General features: G+C 45.6%; 1 protein-coding gene across 5 annotated transcripts in view; it reads left to right on the forward strand.

The window, feature by feature from the left end:
• Positions 1-20120, forward strand: part of KCNIP1 (potassium voltage-gated channel interacting protein 1) — a 285873-nt gene extending 265753 nt beyond the window's left edge. For 3 of the 5 annotated variants that reach the window (XM_033096737.1, XM_033096736.1, XM_033096738.1), the window contains 8 exons: positions 6036-6068; positions 10690-10814; positions 11564-11633; positions 13231-13301; positions 14054-14161; positions 15595-15699; positions 16571-16633; positions 19278-20116. In XM_033096737.1, the coding sequence (XP_032952628.1) occupies positions 6036-6068; positions 10690-10814; positions 11564-11633; positions 13231-13301; positions 14054-14161; positions 15595-15699; positions 16571-16633; positions 19278-19325 (623 nt within the window). In that variant the 3' untranslated portion in view covers positions 19326-20116. Of the gene's footprint in view, positions 1-6035; positions 6069-10689; positions 10815-11563; positions 11634-13230; positions 13302-14053; positions 14162-15594; positions 15700-16570; positions 16634-19277 lie in introns of all 5 variants that reach the window. The other 2 variants (XM_033096739.1, XM_033096740.1) reach the window with 2 other exon arrangements.
• The last annotated feature ends 2305 nt before the right edge of the window (positions 20121-22425 follow it).

Genomic DNA, 22425 nt, shown 5'->3' on the forward strand with positions numbered 1-22425 from the left:
CAGAGTAAATCACAGAACAAGAAAAGCCTCCCTCTATTGAAGAGAAGCACACTTAACGTACTAGATCCATCAGAAAAGGCAGAATCGTGACCTGGAGAGTATCGAACAGATGTGATTATTGGCTTCTGCCGTTGAGAATGACCCTTCTAATCACAGTCATTACACACCGTCAGATGGCAATAACATTTTTTGAGCACCTACTATGTACACAGAGCTCTTTACATGTCTCGTTTAGATTCACAGCTCCAAGGTGGGTATGATTGTTCTAATAACCATACACCTCCCAGGAGCCATGCCATGATTAGATCAGTTGTAAAACTAGCCCCCTGCTCTGCAGGTGGCAGCGGGGGGAACCTCCCACCGTTTCTCCAAGACAGGCACTGAATTCCAGCAAAAGCCACGTGGCCAATCTCCATTATTTCCCTGCCTGTGATTATTCTAGATGTTGCAGAGTCTATTTGCACACTCACAACAAAGAAAGAGTTTGTTTGTTTGGATTATAGGGGCTGGACCTACATTATGAAATTGGTTTTCAGGCCTTTCACACACTGATTTGGGAGAGTTGAACATACGCCAGCGATTCTAAACTAGAAGTCATGGGAAGGACGGCGCCAGTCAGGCTGGGGGATCAGGCACTTCCCTTTCCAAATCCATGCCCAGGGGCTTCATGTTCACAGCCAGAACTAGGCCACGGTGGGAATGTTTACATCAGGGAAATTGGGAAGTGGGATCAGTCAGGCTCTGCCTCCCTCCTGAGAGCCCGTGTTTGAACTTTTACCAGCCCACTAAAGCAAGCCCTCCGCTTGGAAACCATCACCTAGCAACTTGTGGAGTTTTCTAGAAAGCAGGGAGCTACTCTTCCAAAAGCAGGCTGGAAGACAGGCGTTCACACCTTCGCCTGACCTTGATCCAGTGAGTTTCCGTGGACGAGAAAACTCTACGCCAACCTGAGACAAGTCCTCTTCACGTGGCAGTTTTCCTTTACCTTTTAGTAATTCCTCAATCTCTCTCTACAACTTCATTTTCCCATCTTAAAACTACAAGCACCCTTTCTCCCTGGACTCGACTTTCCCTTCCTCTTCCTCATTTGCAATGAATTGTCTGTCACTTTTGCTTCTCAGTCAAGAGGAGTCACACAATCCCACCCATGTAATCCTCTTATTTCCTGCAGGAATGGTCTAGACCCTCTGTCTCCAGCATGGGGTGGCCACTGCTCGTTAACTGGCTTTCTCCATGTGCTGGCACTTCAGGGCAGCGTCCAGCTGAGACCAAAGGAGAAACGGTGGGAGGTTCCCCCCGCCCCCCACGTCCACCTGAATGCCTGCTGGTGGCAGGATTTGGGCCTCATTTCACTAATTGCCCCTAGTGCTGTGGAGACTGCTGGAGCTACCTCAGTAAATCATCAAAAGTGTCGTCCCAGGGCACATTTTCCAGACAAAGAGGTGCACTTAAAACATCATCTAGAGATTTCTGCCTGTGGCGGAGCTGCTGCAGTGACCCTGACATTTCTGGTTTGCAGCCTCGGCCAGGCAGGGGCTTACCTGGCCTGTAATGTTGCTTTGGGGCTGAGGCGACACAAGCATCCCTAACGTACGTGGCTTTGCTGCTGGTCCTGAAATACTGAGTAGGGTTCCTTCTTTCTGCCAACCCTGGGATCTAGAAGACTCCCTTCTTTTCCAGGAGTATGATTTTGCAGTCTTGGTGGAAAATATGTAAATGTTACACTGTCACACGACCAACAGAACTGTGACTTTTGTCACAGTCTGTGTAGTGATGATGTGGACTTTATATAATTGCGTTATATTTCTGACAATTTCTCCCCTATCAGTCCTGCAAGAAGTTGCAAGGTGCATCTGACACTGCCCTTCCCACACACCCCACCCACTGCTCCGATCTGAAGGCCACGTTCAAACACACCCTCATTTGGAGAACAGGTTGGAGAACTAAAATACACTGTATATGGAAGAATTTTCAACTCTGGAAAATCTCCCATCTAGTGGCAGTAGCAGTGCTCAAATACATACATATATGTGTGTGTGTGTGTGTGTGTGTGTGTATATATATATATATGTAGGACTCTTTCAGAACATTTTCAGGACTGAGGTGTAAATGAATGAGAAATGTATAAATTCAATTTTGCTTAAAAGGGGCAGGAGAGTTTAGAGATTAAGAGAACAAACGCTTGGAGCAAAACATGATTTGAGTTTTATTGAACCAAGAAGACTGAAAGAAAATGTCTGGAACACTCAGAAAATCTTTATCAAGCCTCAGCTCAGCACTCCCGGGACTCATCGTTAACTTTATAACATTTAGAGCTGATGAGCAGTGTGTGCTGTGTGTGTCGAAGTGAGTTTACAACTCACCTCCCAGCCTGGGCCGTAGGAATCTCAGCCTCTAGGATTACATTTCAGGACCAAACGGAACTTGTTTCTCTCTCTGCACCAACACAAACCTTCACCCCGACTATATCGGGCTAAGTCCTCCATCAGAAAGATGACACTCACCCAGAATAAACCAATCAACCATGTTTAAGGGGGGGAGACAAGATTACATTTTCAGATGCCAGCGTGCCATCACTAATATAATCTCTACGTAATCAACACAGTTTAGGCAACGTTGAAAATGGACCCCCGGAAACACTAGAAATATGATTTCAAGAGGAAGCACAGCATTCAATTTTCTGCACGCTGTCACCTAAATAATTTGCAGCTCAAGTATGTCATGCTTATCTTTTAAATTTCCCTCTAGGTACAGTTTTAACAGCATCCCACAGGTTTTGATATGCCATGTAGTTCAAACTACTTTGTAATTTCCATGAGGTTTCTTCTTTGATACATGAGTGACTTAGGAATTAGAACCCTATTGCTTGATTTCCAAACATTTGGAGAATTTTTCATTTTCTTTTTGCTGTTGATTTCTTGCTTAATTCCACTGTGGACATAAAACTTTCTAAATAATTTCAACTCTTGGAACGTTGTTGAGATTGGCTTTATGACCCAGGATACAGTCAATCCTGGTGAATGTTCTCTGTGTACTTGAAAAGGACGCCTGGTATTCTGATTTTTGGGTGAAGATCTCTGCATGTGTCAACGAGGCCACGTTTGTCAATGGCATCGCTGTATCTTCTATTCCTTTTACTGATTTTTCCCTGTTTTATCAGTTACTGAGAGAGATGTTTTTAAATCTCCAATTGTGATTGTGAATTTGCGATTTGTCCTTATAAGTAGTTTTGTCAGCCTTTGCTTTATATGTATTTTGAAACTACCTTATTAGTGCTAATAAATACTAATTTAGAATTGTTGTGTCTCCCTGGTAGAGGGCCCCTTTCATTATGAAAATGCCCTCTTTCTCTCTAGCAAAGTTTCTTGCCTGAAAGTGTATTTTATCTGATGTTCAAAGAGCCATGCCAGCGTTTCTTGTTCTGTGTTTGCATCCTGTATCTTTTCCATCCTTTTCCTTTGACCTTTCCTGTGTCCTTCTGCTTGCCAGGGGTTTAGTTAGGGCCTTGGTTTTCATCTGAAGATGGCTCTCTTGTACTGAAATTTCCATTTGTCTTTGTGAGCCTGCCAAAAGCTCTGTTTGGCTCTACAACTTTTTGACTGTGGCTTTGGCTTAGTTTCTCTGGGCCTCTGTCACTTTGGAATCATTAGCAAATGCCTTGAAAAATAAGCAGCTCAGGCTATCAGGCTTATCACTCTGTGACCCCCTCCAGGCTTGGCCCCTCAAGTCCTGAATGTCTTTGCAGCACTGATCCAGTTTTTGTCTTCCCAGACTGCTGGAAGTCCTGCTCCCGTGCTTTGCCCTTTTTGCTCAGTTTCTCAACCACATTATCCATACTGCTTATAAATCGGCATACGCCTTGTGCTGAAAAGCAGCACTGACTGTCTCACCATAATTAACAGGTTTTCCTGCCCTCCAGAATCATGGCTTTTATAGTGCAGGCTACCTTGGTAGTTCTCCAGTACCTCCAAACAGGTGGGTTTTTAAATTCCCTTTTCCTAGTTGTTCTCAGTGAGAGGTGAGCTCTGCTGTAAGAGCCTTTGCATAAGCTGTTGCCTTGTCCCCTCTTCCTTCAAGATAAATGATGACCTCCTCTTGAAGCCTTCTCGGCCCCCCTCCCGGTCCCCTGCCATCCAGGTGGCATTAGAGCTTCCTCCTCTCAGCTCCTAGGGTTTTAGCCATAGCCATGCTACTCGGACGGATTTGCCAATGAAGAGTTCCCGACCAGCAATCCACAACATCCCACAAACAGGAGTACTATATTTGGCCCATGCTGTGTATTGTAAGTGTTAGGCTCAATGATAACCTCTAAGAACCAGGACACAAACCATCTTTGAATTGTAGCATCTCTTGAAAAATCTAAACATCTGGACTCACTGGGCCTAAATTCAACATGATGACAACTGACTGCATAACAGCTGCTTCTCTTTCATGGGGCAATGACTCCCCCGTACAATTCTCTAGGGTTGTATGCCCATCACCTGACTCATCTAAATTACCTATCAACTAGTACTGGCATTTGAGTTTGTAATCCTCGGGGTGTGTGTGCCTCCCCGCTGGTCTGAGAACTCCATGGGAACAGACACGGTGTCTCCCTCTCTCTCCCAACACCTGTCCCATCCCTGGCATGCCAGAGAAGATCCATCCCTATTTGTAGACATATCGCCACAAAAATGCTACCTAAGCATTTTTAGTGCAGTGAAACTATTCTGTAGGATACCGTAATGGTGGATACAACATTATACATTTGTCAAAACCCACAGAACTATCCCACCCAAAGAGTGAACTCTAATGTGAACTATGGATTTTAATTAAAAATAATATATGGTCTTGGTTCATCAGTTGCAACAAATATACCACGGGAAACTGCGAGGGTGGGATGTGTGGGAATTCTGCATTTTCTGTGCAACTTTTCTGTAAATCTAAAACTATTCTAAAAATTACGGCTATTGGAAAAAATAAATACAAGTGCTACTTAATCAGAGTGATAAAAAGAGGTCAACTAAATCCAGCAAAACAAGTTTCTCCCATGAACTTCATGCGAGAAGACAAGAGCAGAAACACTTACCAATGGAGACCCACCTGCACCACCACTTCAGGTGGTACAGATAGGGGCAGAGGGTGGGGAGTGACTAAAACACGTTGAAGGTGGTGCCTGACACGCTGTTGGTCAGGGCTATTTGGAGGGCAGGAGGAAGTTCGAGTACTGGCCTAAGGAGAAAACCAGGCTGATCCCCAAATAGACTCCCAGTGGGAGAGCGGCAGATAGAGCCTCTGTTTCTCGCTGTCTGGGATCCCCCACTCCCCCAAATCCACCATGCCATGGAGGATTTTCCAGGTCTGATGTTGTGTCTTATGTTTGATATCCGGAATAACAGGGAACTTCATTCACCTGCATCCACTCTGCTCAAAGGTCCTAATGCGCTCATTAGTTTTTTTCAACAGCCCTTTTCCTTTTTCTGCATCTTTATTAGTTATCCGCTTGAGAAGGGACGAGAGAAGCAGACTTGCAGATTGTAAGCTCCATGAGAGCAGGGAACAGAGTAGTTTCATTCACCAATATATGCATAGTAGATACTTCATTGATAACTGTTGAGTGAGCAAATAATCCTGCCAGATAAGCAGCTTCCTGTGACCAAGGAGCAGGCAGTGGGACTCCGTCGTGGAGAGTATCCTATAAGCCACTCCAGTCAACATGCGGGTATTTCCAGGCCCATCCATATCCGTGCATCCTCTGCCCTGTGCCACCCCATCTCTCTTCTGGCTGCATGGCTGCATGGCTGCGGGCATGTTCAGTGAGCCCCCTGCTGGGAGTCGTGGGCACTGCAAGGTGACCCATTGTTCCTACCTGCTCTGACGGTGGGAACAGGACAAGGAGAAGAAGGTCAGCCCAGCTCTGCAATGAGACCACTTCCAATATGTCGAGCTGGACAGTGACCTGGACACCCTTGGAGCAGAATCTCCATGGAGAATAAAAGTGTGTTTTGCTTTTTTGATGAATGGATTTGGTAAAATGTTTTCTTACTTTTTCCTAGACATCGCCTGGTGGTATTACCAGTACCAGAGAGGTAAAAAAGTTTAAACTAACTTGACTGCTTTGGTCACATTACTTTCATAGGAAGAGCTTTTTAATCAGTTATATATTTTGTGGTTAGCCTTCTCTCTCACCAGATTTCCATGCCCGTGGTTAACAAACCCCTCCTATGTAGAAACAGTTGGAAACATTCCTGTAGAGACAAGTTATAGGGGAAGCTTTGCTCCCCTCAGAAACTGATACGTTTTCCTCTCATGGGCAATAAAATATACGGAAGAGCTCAGAGCCAATGTGTGGCTCAAGTGTAGTAACTGCTTAGAACAAATGACCTGAATTTCTATGTTCTCTTTTCCCTGTGGTCCCGACCTTTTAATCTAATCACATTTTCTGAGGCAGTTTTTCTTATTACTTTATCTCGTATTATTTTATTATATTTATTTCATATAATCAGCTTCATGTCCTTTGTGAAACAAAGTGGAATGTGTTTAAATAAACAAATAATGAGAGAGGAAGAGGGGGGCAGCCTGAGCAGTGTGAGGTAGGAGAAAGGTAGGCAGGTGAGGAGGTAAATAGGTGCAGAACAGGAGCCCCGAACTGAAATGTCTGTGGGGCCAAGAAAGTAGCATAAACGACGTAAATGAAGGGAGCGAGGCTTTGGCTGCTCAGAGGGAAGAGCCCCGCTGCTCGGCTCTAGTCAACTATTGCCTTGTGAAAACTCGAGACCAAAGTTGTCAGATAATCCCATTTTCCAAGAAAAAAATCAGAAATCCAAACTTGTACTCGAATCCCTCATCTTTAAATACTGGCAGCTCATTCAAAAAAAAAAAATTAAACCACATTTCATAGGCCAAACAAGACCTATCTTTGGGCTGTGTTCATGCTAAGGTCCAGCATTTTGTAACCTCACAACTGGGTGAGTGGGTATAAAGTCCAACCCGGAGACCCCATGGCGGAAAAACTGTTTTCCAGTCCAGGGAGGAGGAGATACCATGGCCTTGGTCTCTGCTTATGGCCGTGGTCGTGGTCAGGGACCTACCAGAGGAGACACTTCCCTAGAGAGGAAGCCAAAGGCTTGTGTCCTCTGACCACTCACGTCTGAGGATCCGACTTGTACAGAGGCCAGAGCTTGTAGGGAGGGGAACTACTGCAAGGATGGCTACAAACCAATTTGCAGTTTGTGCTCAAGTAAGCAGAAGCCATTTGTAGGGGTACATGGGAGCCAGATCTGTAAAAGAGACCCTGGACTGGCTGGATTCTAGGGCCAGTTCTGTCACCAACTGGCTATGTGACCTAGGACTCAGGCAAAGCCATTTAGTGACAGAGTTTGGAAGAGATCACCTGTGCTAAACGCCCGTAACATGGGCTCCATATGCTTAAAAGATATAGGAACTCACTGACAGTACAAGCAAAAGGACATGGTTCAGTGTATTTTCTTTTGTGAGGGTCTAAAGTTTTCATCCCACACTCAGAAGAGCCTGTGACCCCAAAACATTAAGGACCACTCATTCTGAACCATGTTCTCCAATCTGTCCTTCAGCCTGGGAATTTCCTGTACAGCATCCTCTACTGTTGGTTATTCTGTCTCACCTTAACCACTGTGACAGATAGTTTGTCGCTTTTTAAGGCACTCATAGTTAGAGAAATGTATCTGTTAGGACACCCATCATCCTAATATTCCAATGGAAAGGGCAGTCTCCTCCACTGCCCACCACACACAAGGTCTAGTAAGATAACTTCAGGAAAACATTTTACAGATTAAAAGTACTTTATAAACAGGAGGTATTCTATTCATTCTTGGTATGCAATTCTCACCGTAGTATGAAATCTCTAAGTTGATTTTTATCTCGCTCATCCAAACTCAATCTGACTTAGTAACTGGCTCAACATGATTTTTAGTAACAAAAATAATAACAACAAGCAACATTTGGCCTCAGAGACTCTTAACAAACGTTAAAAGAAACTGTCAAGCAGGCTCTCCACCTGTGAAGTCTGTTTCTTCTTCCTCCACCCAGGGAGCTTGGCCACCCTTCTCCTTCTACTGGGACCTCCTGGGTAGCACCCAGGGACTCCTCGGGGATAACAGGAGAGGCAGGAAAACCTCTGCAGCCCCTTCCGAACTTCCTTCAGAATATTTTTACAGTGGCCAGTGCTATAATGCATCCAAGGAAAGGGGGGCAGAGCTGGCATGAGAAAATGGGATGCTTAAACATGGGCACCCCGAGAAGGTTGTCACAAGTACCGACAACTTAAATTAGTGTTTACCATTCACACATAATGACACACGAGGGGCGCCATCAGCACATTTTTACAAAGGAATAGATTAAAACTGAAAGCAGAGTACATCTCACATAAGTGAAGGAAAGTATTAGTTCATAACATTTTTGCTTATATGTAGATGTACAGTGGATTATGACACAAAATGTAGGTCTTACTATAAAGCACAATACAAAAGAAAAGCCGAGAACCACTGGGTTGAGCCCCTAATGCCCACAAGCAGGCTACGTCCAGCATCTTGCGTCCCAAAGACATGAATTTCCTTCCATAAGTGACGTTACCACAGCCGAAATGAGAGGGTGGTGAAAAAGCAAAACAAGACAAAAGCTTGGCAGTCAACATCCAAATATTCAGATATTACAGAATCACTTTGATAGGGAAATTGATTCTGATACTCATGCAGCAAACAACTCATTTATTAATAAAGTCCATTTCTACCTTCATAAAGTGAGTTTAATGTTTGATATTTGAGTAATTACTTAGTGCATCTTTAATAAAAGAGATGGTAAGTAAGCAAGGGCAGTTTCTGAATCAGATTCTCTCAAACTTTTGCAAAAAGATTTTTCTGAGCTTGTGAGGAATTCAGTCACAGATTAAAAGAAATAAGACTATATTGCAAAAAAAAATATCTTTTAGATTCTAGATAAGATAAAGTTGGAAACGTATACTAGATGCCTTCGAAAATACATCATTTCTTCCAAAAATACATTTACGTCTTCCTTAGTTACATTTTAATATAACTTTTACTTCTTTTCACAGTGTTAAATATCTGTGCATTTTTAAAATAAAATTGCTATTAAGTCTAAAGCTAGAAAACTTAAACCAACAATTTGATTTCTCTTTTAAAATGAGTTAACAATATATGAGCATTCTGAATTAGACTTACATGGGGCATTTTTGTTGTTTGAGAATTGGCCCTTTGATTTATATAGAAACATTGTACTTAGTAATTGCTACTTGTTAGCTACAAACATAACAATAATTAAAGGCTCTGTAAGAATTATAAGGAAATTGGCCACTTGCTACGTTGTCTAAAGATTATCTTATGTATATTGAATAATCTGCCTTACTCCCAGAAGGATAAAGTGATATGCATTGCCCAGTACATAAGAAAGACGACAATTAGGAATTGTTACCAAATTCTTCTGCCTCTCCCTTGAAAACTTACCCAACTGTCCAACACCTTAGGGAAAGGTACAAGATACAAACTCACTCTGACGGATTCCTTTCCTATTGAAATCAAAGTATCAAAAGGAAAAGTGGCAACTACAGAGAGAATCTGTCACAAAGAGACTGATACTGCCTAGAAATGATGCAATGCACATGTCACCCTGTTCTCCATAGAAACTCAGCCTGCCTCACTGTCTGTGGTCATGGGGTGTAAGGGGTATGTGTCCGCTCCCAGCAGCCTGCCCATTTCTCACTATTCTTGCCAGCCCAGACTTCCTGTTGTTCGATATATGGGTTAGGTGACGTCTGCATCACAACAGTGGGCATCTAGAAAAGGTTAGGTGGCAATCGATTCTTGATTGGAGTAAATTTATAGAAAGCATTCTGGCAAGGCCCAGAGGAAAACACTCACGTATCCTTCTGTGATGGTAAAATGTTGAAAATCCCACTTATTTAGATTTTGTGATCCTTCCATAGGAGATGGGCAGAGTTCTCTCTTTAATCGACTGACACTTTCTAAATAACTGGTGCAAAAATTACATTGCATTATAGTCCAGGTAAACTACTACTTAAGACAACTGTTTTTAGAGCCCTTCAAATGCTTCAGAAGCTTTCGTTTCTATAAAGTAACTCCCATTTAAGTCATTTTCCTATTATTTAAGGATATCTAGTAAATATTACAAAACAATACTGTACAATATATTCATAGTTTTAAATTAATATTGAACATGCTATAATTTGCACTTTTTGCTAAATCACACTAGCCTTCCCCTAGTTGTCCCAAATGGTGAGAGTTTATTCTATTGTTTAAAAATAGATTGTTTCCTTTTGCTGTTGGAGAGTGTTAATCCGCTCACTTACCTGTGTCTCTAGAATATTCAGAGACACACTGAATATGAAAGAAGTTGTTTCAAGCGAAAGGGAAATGTTTTCCTCTGGACTTATTTTTAGCACCTCGGCCCTCACCTCCACTAGGAACTCGTTTATCTCCAGCGCTGAGCCTCCCTCCCTATGTGGTGGTGTGTGACACACCTGGAGTGATGGCTGGACCGAGTGTGAGACAGAAAGTGACTGGGAAGGTGTTTCAGGCAGGAAGGTCATCTGCAGTGTGACCCCAGCCCACGACCCTATGTCCCAGATCACCCTTTGACAGCCCAGACGGTGGTCTGACAAGGGACCAGCCACTCCAATGTCATCTCCTCTGGTTCCAGATAAGATTGAAGATGAGCTGGAGATGACCATGGTGTGCCATCGGCCTGAGGGGCTGGAGCAGCTGGAGGCCCAGACCAACTTCACCAAGAGGGAGCTGCAAGTCCTGTATCGAGGCTTCAAAAACGTAAGACCCGCCAGCCTCTGATGGCCCAGGCGGGACTTCCCACTTGGGACTAAGCTCTCCAATGGGACCCATCAGGGAGCTTTTCCATGTGTGTAGTTGTGAAAGGAAGGTCCACTCTATAAAGGGACATGAGGGCAAGATTACCTGGTTAGAAAGGCAAGGCTGAGGCAATCTCAGTCGGTGGGAAGCTGGCCAACAGCCCAGACACTTCGCAGGATGGCACAACCTTGGAGAATTCACTCCGCCCAGGTTCTAACCTTAGCAAAACCGATTCACAAGGTCAAAGTTGTTGGTGCCCCGGAAACAATGGGAGTTAGGTCTCTTGCTAACCGAGCTCACAGAGACTCATATGTCAGCCTGAATGCCAATGTATTAATTTGCTACATTATTTCATATGTTACACCTCATCATAGCCTGTTGGGAAGGTCCTGTTAGCCCCGTTTTACAGGTAAGGACAGAGGACTGCAGGCTGACTCACCGAAGGTCACCAAGCCTAGAAGGGTCTGAGCCGGGAACCAAATCCAGGTCTTTCTCCTTCCAAAGCCCAAACTCTTTCCACCCCCCAGTGCCCATTCTCTGATGGACTTAGCATTTTGCAAAGCAGCTTCAGTCCTAAGGGGGGTGGGGGGCTGCCTCCCAGCCACTCACCTTGGACACACAGAAGTCCCTGCCCACCAGAGATCACGAGGAACCCTAGACCCCTCCTGGGGTCCCCACATACTCCCACTGACCCTCTCCCTCTCACACAGGAGTGCCCCAGTGGTGTGGTCAATGAAGAAACATTCAAGCAGATCTACGCTCAGTTTTTCCCTCACGGAGGTGAGTCCAACCTCGAAAAAGATCCTGCGCAGCTCCCTCTCTGCTGTGCAGCCTTTCCTTCTCCAAGTTCACGCTCCTTGTTGTCTGCCTCTGCCTTCACATTGGGGAGAACTCAGAGCAACATTCCTCCTTTTATTGCAAGATGTGGAGTTCACTAAAGGTTTAGCAGAAAAGAACTCTGAAAATGGACTCTCTCCAGGAAAGGAGGGGAGGTTGAAAAAGCAATATCATAAAGTCTCATGACAGCTCTAGAAAACAGGTATTTTTACCCCAGATGGGGCAACTAAGTCTCAGAGAAGCTAAGCAATTCACTTAAAGTCACACAGCGAGCGAATGGCAGACCAAGATTCGATCCCATACGCATCTGATGTAAAGCTTTGTCATGGTTGCGCCACCACTGTGCCACCCCCTCTCCGTTCTTTTCCTTGTAACAGCTGAGGCAAGCTAGAATTTTGAAAAAGAACTTTAGTAGACACCAGGGGCGAGGAAAGTAAACTAATCGAAAAGATGCAGGGAGCATAACATCGTGCTCATGAACCCAGGTCAGCGAGCATGCCAGACCCACAGCTGTCCTGTCCCCTGCCCGGCTCCTGCGGGTACTCACTTTGCTCCCATGAGCCTGGGACATCAGGAGCTCTTGCTGTGGCTTCCGTGTATCACACGCCACCTTACTTCCTGCCCCAGAAGCTATGCTACAGGACCTTTCCCTGGTTCCTAAGGAAGGAGACACTCAAGAGTCCCAAACACCCCCTAGGCTCCGCTTCTCACAGGCCCTTCGGCAGGAGACAGGAGCCTTCTGAGGTGTGGATCGAGGCCGGGGCGCCTGCTCAAGGGGGGCGGCAGCTTCGTCCCACGCAGGCCCTGGAACTGCTGAGTGTTGAGTTCTATCGAGCCGCTCTCTACCGAGTTTGGACTCCGTGGCGGGGCAAATGGTGGTTTTGATGATGTGACTCTGTGAAAAGGTTAACATACTTTTTCGAAAATGTGAAGACATACCGTGTTTCCCCGAAAATGAGACTGGGTCTTATATTAAGTTTTGCTCCAAAAGACCCACTGAGGCTTACGTTCAGGGGATGTCCTCCTGAAAAATCATGCTAGGGCTTATTTTCCAGTTAGATCTCATTTTCAGGGAAACAGTATGTCGTGCCACATCTCATTGTACAGAGATGGGAAAGTGAAGCCCAGAGAGGCGGTTTAGATGCCTGCGGGGGTACAGCGATGTAGTGACAGAGCCACTGCCCAGGCCCAGGTCTGCCAGCTTCCTATGAGCGCCCATTCCGTGGCACTGCACTGCTGCTCAGGACGACATCTCCTGCAGCCACTGTGCCATCCCTCCAGCCAGAGTGACACACAGACAGGCTGGGGATGGCTAGATGGAGCGGCAAGGGTCTGTCTTGGCTCTTGCTAGAACTTGCCACCTAAACCCCAGGAGAGCCAAATGGGTCCCGGTTCACCCAGCAGGTTTCCCTACTCCATGGTTTTCTCCTTTCTATCCCCCAGCACCACCTTCTCCTCTTCCTTAGTGCTTTTAGGTGACCTCGCTCCCCTCTGCGGAGCCCCTGCGCCCATCACCTGCCTTTCCTTCTCTGCCTTGCAGATGCCAGCACCTATGCCCACTATCTCTTCCACGCCTTTGACACCACCCAGACAGGCTCCGTGAAATTTGAGGTACGTGACATTGGAGGGACTCCCCGGGGCCCCATCTCCTCTCCCTGTAAACCGTGGGGTACTGGGTTAAGGGTTGGATCATCAAATGCCCTCGGTCAAGACAAAGAAACCTTCATCTATTCAGTAAGCATTTCCTAAAGATGGAGAGAAGCAGCAACGACGGCCTCCAGAATGGTGGGCCTCACGGGACACACGCACACAGGTCACACGCACACAGAGCTTAGCATGTGGCAGACTCTGTACTTAGTGCTTTGCATGTATTGTTGCATTTAATCCTTACCATAGCCCTACCATGTAGGGTGCTACTATTTGTGACCAGTTACAGAAGAGGAAAGTAAGGCAGAGAGAGACTGAGTGAGTGGCTTTCCCAAGGTCAAACAGCTAGTAAGTGGTCAAGGAGGGATTTGAACTCAAGGAGGGCATTTCCAGAGTCCACGTCCTTGGCCACTAGAGGACACCACACTTGTACAATAATTGCCACCGTGGCACAAGGCAGTTCCAGAGGAGGCTGTGTTTACCTGTGTCTGGAGGTGTCAGCAAGGTAGAGCCCCATTCTTCCTCAAGGGGGCTCCCTCCCAAAGAGTGGGTGAGGGGTGCTCCTCACTGAGTCTGGCCATATCCTTCAGGGAACAGAGGACTGGGGAGATTCCATTCTGTAAAAGCAGTCACAGCGTCGTCGGACTCAAAGACAGCGCTTTACCCCACCCAGTGGCTTGGTGGTTAATGTGACTCATGCCTCTTCCATTTCTCAGGACTTTGTAACTGCTTTGTCGATTTTACTGAGAGGAACCGTCCATGAGAAACTAAGGTGGACGTTTAATTTGTACGACATCAATAAAGATGGCTACATAAACAAAGAGGTAAGTGAGGCCAGGGAGGCATCTAATTAAACAGAACACAGCCCCAGTCATGATGAAATCGCCTGAATGAGGAGGGATCTGCTTTGGGTCCAAGAGAGCTGGTTTTCCTGGAACAATGGAGGAGGTCACCTCTGCCCGCCCCCATTGCCTTACCCTGCCCCTTTCTCAGGCACTAAGAAAGGATTAAGCAGATTCTTTCATTCTCACTGGGTCACACATATTCAGTGCACATTCCAAAGTGGGGATAAATGATTGATTTCCGTATGGCGTTACTTTTCCCAGGGGAACTTGTATTTTAACAGTTTAACAGCCACGCGTTAAAGCTAAAAGCTGGAATAGCAGAATTACACGTATCACCTAGAAGAGAAAAAGGACATTTTTGACGAAGAGGAAAATACAATTGGATTGTACTGACCACAGCTTATTTGACCTACTAATAAAACCACAGAAGGGGGCAATGGAAGGTGCAGCCATCTCTAAAGAAATCATCACGAGTAATTTCTGAATCTTCACTGCTTGACACTTTTAGAGCCTCAAAATAGATGTGGTGTCTAGCCAGTGAAATACCCACAGATCTGTCTCAAAACTCACTGTGGTAGCGACTGTATCCTGGCATCTCAGTCGAAACTTGGATTTATCATCCCACTTCCTGAGCTCTAATCCTCACCTCAACCCTGCAAGTTTCTCTCCAATTTTTATTTCTCATTCATTCCGTCACGTCTTTGCTCAACATATATTTGAGGGCTCATTAGGTGTTCCAGGTGCTGAAGAAAAAGTGGTGAACTGTCCCCAAAATGTGAAAACCGTAACATCCACTAATAGCAGATGTGTTAAATGAAATCCAGTAACTCCTCATACGTGTGATGGAAATCCAGGTGGCCATTTCAAATCATGCAAGAGTAATAAGATGGAAACATTCAGCTGATACAACATTACATTTTCAAAATCACTTAATAAAGTAGTAGTATGTATGGTATTACACGGAATTGCTCGGCTTGCGTCAGATGTCCACCTTTGTTCCAATCAACTATGATCACAGGGACAAGTCACCTGGTACAAATCCAGCCACCCAGGCCCAACCAGTCAAAGGAATTACAGAGTGGAGAGAGGGTCTCCCCAAAACGGAATGTGGGACGATGAGAACACAAACATGTCCAGCCCATCCCACACCTAACCCCTCAACAATTTCTGCTGCCCTCTCTCTAGGGGGGCTTCCCAGGTACAGCCTCTAGGAGGGGGTGTCCCAGGTACAGCCTCTAGGAGGGGGCGTCCCAGGTACAGCCCCCTCAGCTTGCTCTCTAACGCCCTCTCATCAGCTGAAGGCCCTGTTCATAAGTGTCCTGCCTAAGGCGGATAAGGAGTCCCAAACTGTCACCTAAGAAGAGCTTGGCCTCATGGCTCCCACACTGTGTGCTTCCGTGTCCCCTCTGCAGGAGATGATGGACATTGTCAAAGCCATCTATGACATGATGGGGAAATACACGTACCCTGTGCTCAGAGAAGACACCCCCAGGCAGCACGTGGACGTCTTCTTCCAGGTAAGCGTGCACACCCTGTGCGTGAGCTTTCAGTTCATCATAGACCAGTCAGCCCCCAAGTATTTGAGCGGTGGTTTGTGTCCACCCTGGACTACGCACTGTAGGAAACAGAAACCAGTGACAAGTATTATTCTCCAGGGCAAGATGGTCTCCTTAAGCAGACACCAGGAAGGACATGTGGTAGAGCACCGACTGTACATTCCCTAAAAACTCTTGGGGGACCTGAGTAAAACTCAAGACATCATTAAGCACAAGTGTGTAGCTGGTGGGCATTTGTGTCTGGAGAGTAAAGGGAAATCAGGTTAGAAACTGTGGTGGGATGGACCGTGAGATGGTTAAGTTGAAGAGTCTAGTCTTGCCCTGGTAAAGAGCGGGCAGGCCTGTTAATCCATGAGTAGAAGAGTGGCTGGATCGCGGTGGTAATTTAGTAAAATATTAACCTAGCAACAGAGCGCCACAGAACGCCAGAGCTTATTCTAGTCTAAGCCTGTCACTTTGCAGTTGGGAACAACAGGCTTACATAGGCTTAACGACTCACACAAGGTCACACGGTGAGTGACGGAAGGGAAAACTCATGTCCAGGGTTCTTCCTGTCAGACGGACGGGCTAGAAAAGTCCAGGGAAGACAACGTTAGGGGAGCAGCAGGATAATCCAGCGATGAAGTGATAAGAGTCTAGAGCACGTCTTTTCATTTTAAGAAAGCTCGTGGGTCACGTGCTACCACCAGGGCCTGGGGGGAGTCGTCTGGCCAGTGAAAGGCCACCCTCACTCTCAGGGCAACGTTGATTTAGTAAAAAAAAAAAAAAAAAAAAAAAGCTTTGGAATGTAGATTGCCAGGTTCTTCAAAGTGCTTCCTCTTGTGCCTTTCAGAAAATGGACAAAAATAAAGATGGGATCGTGACTTTAGATGAATTTCTTGAATCCTGTCAGGAGGTAAGGAGAGAGCTCAGGGCACAATATCTGTAAATCTGGGAAAGGAAATATGGGGCTTGTTGACCTGCACAAGGGACAGCAGAAGACACCTGTGACACCTCCAGTCAGAGCCACCACGGCACCAACACCAACAACAGTCCCCACTCCCCAGAACGACCTGGGCTCGGCCTTGGCCAAGGACAGGCTAAGCCAGACAGCCTAAGAATGGGTGTGTGGAGGGAAGGAAAAGCCCAGAGGGCTCTCTGTGCCACTACAGACTTCCCAAGTAGCCTACGTGGTCATCTTCCAACCTACCTCTGGATGACCCACTCCTCAGACAACAGGGGAGTAGCTGCAAAAATACCTAAAGTTGTGATTCTCAAACCGTAGCTTGCGTAAGAACCGCCGGGGTTGATCCTGAAAATGTGCATTTCCAGGCCTCAATCCCAGACACTGCAGATCTGGGATGGGGTCTAGACATCTTCATTTTTAACACAAATGCCCTGGACAGATGCTCCTAAACCTTGAAGGCACAAACTTCCCTGGAGCTCTTGTTAAAATGCAGATTCTGATTCAATGGGTCTCCAGGTGGGGCTTGAGCGGCTACTTTTCTAAGCCTCTCCCAGGTGATGCTGATTCTGCCGCTCCACTGGACCCCACTGTCCTTAGTCTAAAGGACAGGCCGGCCCCGGAGACAGCCGGCGACTAAACTGGAAACAGCTGCTTTCATCTCCTTTAGGAAAATGCATTTATACCCCCACCTTATTTCAGAAAGGGACAGTGACTCTGAGCTCTACCCAGTAAGAACTACAAATGCAAGAGAGCAGGAGAGAAGTTTTCAACTCATGCTGAGCAACTACCAAGTTTCAGGTACATTGCATAAACCTCGTCATAACCCTGAGAGCTGGAGGTGCTGTGTCCAGGGGGATGTTCAAACTGTTTAATAACTAGGAAGGACTGAGGCTTGAACACTCTTAACCGACTTTGACCCAATGCCCTGGGGCAGAGCCCTGGAGGACCCCTGCTAAACTTAGTATTAACCTGTTAGTTGATGGATCTTTGGGTAGACCAGGGGTTTCTGAACACAGGGAAAGGGAAGACGCTGAGGTCAGCAGCTATTCACTAACAGTGTTATAAATAGTTCAACGTTTTAACCATTGTGAACTGGCTGAACAGCTGTATTCATGACACTCATTTTAAAGAAGAGAAAACGGAGGCATTGCACGGTTAAGAGATGTCACGAAGGCAATAAGTGACAGAGACAGAAGCTGAATTCTATCATTCTAATTTTAAATACTATGCCCTATTGTACGTAGTAGGCTGTTTTGACTTTGCTTAACAGTTTTTTAATCAATTTAGTTTCTCACATTAGCAACTTCTATAGCTATTCATTAATGAACTCACTTCTTTTTCACAACTTACTATATAAATAGATACTAGGATCTATGCTACGTTTCATGTGAAGAAACTGAGACACAGAAAGATTAAGTAATATGCCTAAGGTCACTCAGCTAGTAAGTGACAGAACCAGGGTTTGAGTCTACACAGCCTGACGCTAGAACCCACATACTTAACCACTAGGCAATAATACCTCACTATTTTAGAAACTTTAAAGATTTCATATGCCCAGAATCTATTATAGGTTTGCTTTCTATGTCATCAATTTGAGCTCTGAATTATTTCCTTCCCTCTGCTTTTTTATTTTAATACAATTTTGTAGGTTTCCTCCTAGCTTTTTGAGATGGACCTTTAGTCACTGTTTTTTCAAACCTTCTTTTATAATATATACATGTAAAGAGATAAGTTTTTCTCTGAGTACTGCTTTATCTAAGAAATGCTTCAGATCCCCCGAATTTTGATGTCATGTTTTCATTATATTTTAATCCAAAAGATTGTCTTCTCTGACCCATGAAATACAATTTATGAAAACTAACAGAAAAAGAAATCGAATAGTCCTATGTCTATTAAAGAAAAATTTTAATTTGCAATTTAAAACTTTCAGACAGAAAAAATGGCAAGCTCAGATGCATTTGCTGGTAAATTCTCCCAAACATTTAAGGAAGAAATGATACTAATCTGATACAAACTCAGAGAATAGAGAAAGAGGGAAAACTTTTCAACTTGGTTTATGAGGTTATCATAACTCTAATATGGAGACTTGACAAAGCCATTATAAGATTAAAAAATGTCCAGGCTAATACATTCCTTCTGAACACAGATGTGAAAAATCAAATCCAGCAATATGTAAAAAGCATAATACATCATGAACAAATGGGGTTTTTCTAAAGGAATGCTAGACTGGTTTAACGTTCAAGAATTAATCAATGTAATATAATCAATATAATAGAACAAAAAAGATAAAAAATATATGATCATCTCAGTAGATATAGAAAAATCACTTGATAAAATGCAATTGCCCTGAGTTTCTTAAAAGAAACAATACTCAGTGTTTCTCTAGGTAATTTGTTCCTTCCAAATTCCTTAAGTCCAGAGAAGGTACCTCTTACCTTGAGTTGCTCATTTCCTAGGTCCCCACGCCTTACTCCCTTGCAGAGTTCTTTGTGCACAGGAAACCCATGCTGGAGGCTGGCTCACCAGAGCTTCTCAGGGAGGGAGGAGCCTCAGAGAATCCTAACCATTACCTTTTCCCCTCCTCCCTTCCTAGGATGACAACATCATGAGGTCCCTCCAGCTGTTCCAAAATGTCATGTAACTGCGGACACAGCCATCCGGCTCTTGGAGACGTATTAACCACCACCTCAACACCTTGATCTGCCCTCGTTCTGATTGTACACACCAACTCTTGGGACAGAAACACCTTTTACACTTCGGAAGAATTCTCTGCTGAAGACTTTCTATGGAATCCAGCATCACGTGGCTCAGTCTCTGATTGCCAACTCTCTCTCTTCCCTCTTGAGAGAGACAAGACGAAACTGAAAGCATGCTCATCTCACAGCTGCCCCATGGAAGGTCCCTCTGCTTGAGCTTACACAGTACCGCACACTTTTTTCTGCTTGCGTGCCCCAGCCCACGGCTTCCAAGTGCAGCAGACCTTGGTGTATCTGGAAGCGAGACGACCTGAGCCAAATGCACACCACTCCATGATGGCCTCCCAAACCAATGTGCCTGTTTCCCTTTCTTTGGTTGCAAGAACGTCCTTTGTAAGGAACAATAGGAACCTAAGGTGACTTGATTGGGAGGGCCAGCACCTCACGTATGTAGGCTAGGCCTGAATTAATAAGCATGGCATTGTCTGATGACCCAAACTGCCCACGTCCTTGTTTCCAGAGGCAAAGACCAATCATTCTCTCACACTAGCATCTGTGCTAGTAGCGCAAGTCCCTTAACTGCCCAGGAAGGGAGCCAAGACCCAGTGGTTCATGCCTCCACTCCATCTCCTGCTAGAGCCCAGCACTGCATGACCCTTCCAGAAAGCCCAGAATGCCTGCAAATTGCTGTAATTTTATACCATCTTCTGATCAATAAACAGAACTATTTCTTACACTCTTAATCTTCACTTCTTCCATGACTCCCTTGGGCAGGAGAGGTAAGCTGTGCAAAGAGAAGGCTGATCCATTCATTTTGCATCCAGTTATTAGTATTTACTTTGTGCCTGGCAATGCACGGTCCTGCCCAGCCCCCAAGCAAGCGTCTAGCTCAAATGCAAATTCTGTGACCACATGCAAATGCAGCTTAAAGACAAAACTCTTCACAACCCCTCCCTTCCAACAAGATTGCTATTTTCAAGACCCTCTCCTGTAGAAAGTACGGAGCATGGTGTGGTTGGGATACAGAGATGAAGAGGTGGCCAGAGCCTCCTGCTGAGGGACGTGGAGTCCAGGGGTTGATCAAGTGGCGTCAGCTTATAAGTCGCAAATTATTACTTATGTTGGACACTAGGGGTCTTCGTTTCCTCATTTGACTTCGCATTTAAAACATTAAGAGCTAGGAGTGGCATTCTTGAAAAAGCAATTGACTAAACTTCTATTATGTGCCAGGTGTTGCCCCAGGGACTATATAGACATTATCTTATTTCATGCTCATGGTAGAACATTCTGGAAGGTAGAGTCCTGGTTTTACTGGGGAAGACACTGAAACTCAGAGAGCTGAGGGGAGCTGCCTAAGGTAGCACAGCTCCATAGAGACGTTAAACTCTTCCCACTCTATCCTAGAGCCCTTCTTTTAGGGGTTTCTGCCTTGCCCCAAGGAACTGAGGGTGCCTCACACAAATCTCATTCATCTGTAGTCAATTCAGAGAGGCACAGGCATTCTTTGAATCCAAGTAGCAGATGAGAAAACAGACTCAGCCTCGGGTGCCCGTGGATCACTCGCAAGAGCAGGCCACCACATCTAGTACACGCGTGAAACACTCCCGATCCGATTGCCATTGGCTGCTACCTCTCATGGCTGGACCTTATAGGGTCCACAGTTCTTTCTCGATCTGGGCTTCTCGAGGGCAGCCAGGTGGTCCTCTAAGGCTGCTGGACCTGCGGCTGGCCCCCAGCAAGGCAGACACTTAGGCCCAAGCAGAGGCTCTGTACTTGCGACCCTTCCCATGAGGGGTCCGAACCTGCATCATGAGGCTGTGCAAAGTCAAGGCCGTGGATCTCCACCCTGGCTACACATCATAATCACCTGAGGACTTGAAAAATGCCAACGCCTGGGCCCCACCCCAGACCAATTGAAGGAGAGTCTCTGAGGGTGGGGCTGGGGCATCAGGATTCCTTAGAAGCAGCCCAGGTAAATGTACCACGCATCCGGAGCTAAGATGGGGACCTGACCACACCCAGTTAAGAAAGAAGCACACGACCTGGGACATCCCCCTGGCCGTTAAGAAATTGGGTCTTGATCCCCAGGCACACCACCACCACCACTTTCATGGGCTGCCTGCCCCGCTGGCACCTCCCTGCTCCAGAAACACTTTACATTAACAAGCATCATCCTACCCTCCCTGGTCTGTCTTCTGGCCAGTTTGTTCCATTCTCTCCCCCACCAGGAAGCCTGCCAATTCCAGTCCCATCCCTCCCAAAGCCCAGTCAAGACTCTTTATCCAGACCAATGGAAGCTAAAAATAGAAACCCCCAAACCTATTACAGCTTTCCCTCCAGTGTGAACCACCTTCAGTTGGTGTTCTCCATGGGAAGACCTGAAGCGGGACAAGGATTTTGTGGCAAGAGATTGGGAGCTAAGAGTACCCAATGCTCATGCCACCTGACCCCAATCCCTGCCCGGTCCAAGGGGACAAACCCCCTCACTGTTAAAGCTGATACAGAGTAGGTAAATGCTTGGGGAGATATGGAGAAAGACAGACTATTGTGGATTCTCTTGAGGAGAGCAATAGAGGGCACTAAACTTGCTACTGGTTAAGAAAGAAGGAAAAGAGAAAGAAAAGGAAGCAGGGAGGTGTAAGGGGAGGTAGAGGAGGAACAAATGAACGAGCTTATAAAGTCGCCACATGATAAATGTTAGCCCATTGTGATGGTTAATTTTATGTGTTAACTTACCTAGGCCATGGTACCTAGTTTGCTTCCTACCCAGTTTAGCTGTCACTGTGAAGGAACTGTTTAGATGTCATTACCATTTAACTCAGTAGACTCGGAGTAAAGCAGATTACCCTCCATAATGTGGGTGGGCCTCATCCAATCATTTTGAAGGCTTTAAGAGTAAAGACTGAGGTCCTCCAGGGAAGAAGGAATTCTGTTTCCAGACTGTACCAAAACTCAATCATTTTGGATGACCAAGCAGAAACTATGACAAGACTGTGATGAGTGGCCAGAGCATGAGTGAAGGGCGAGGACTGGCATCTCTAAAAC

The sequence above is a fragment of the Rhinolophus ferrumequinum genome, chromosome 24, assembly GCF_004115265.2.
Source record: "Rhinolophus ferrumequinum isolate MPI-CBG mRhiFer1 chromosome 24, mRhiFer1_v1.p, whole genome shotgun sequence".
Taxonomy (NCBI): domain Eukaryota; kingdom Metazoa; phylum Chordata; class Mammalia; order Chiroptera; family Rhinolophidae; genus Rhinolophus; species Rhinolophus ferrumequinum.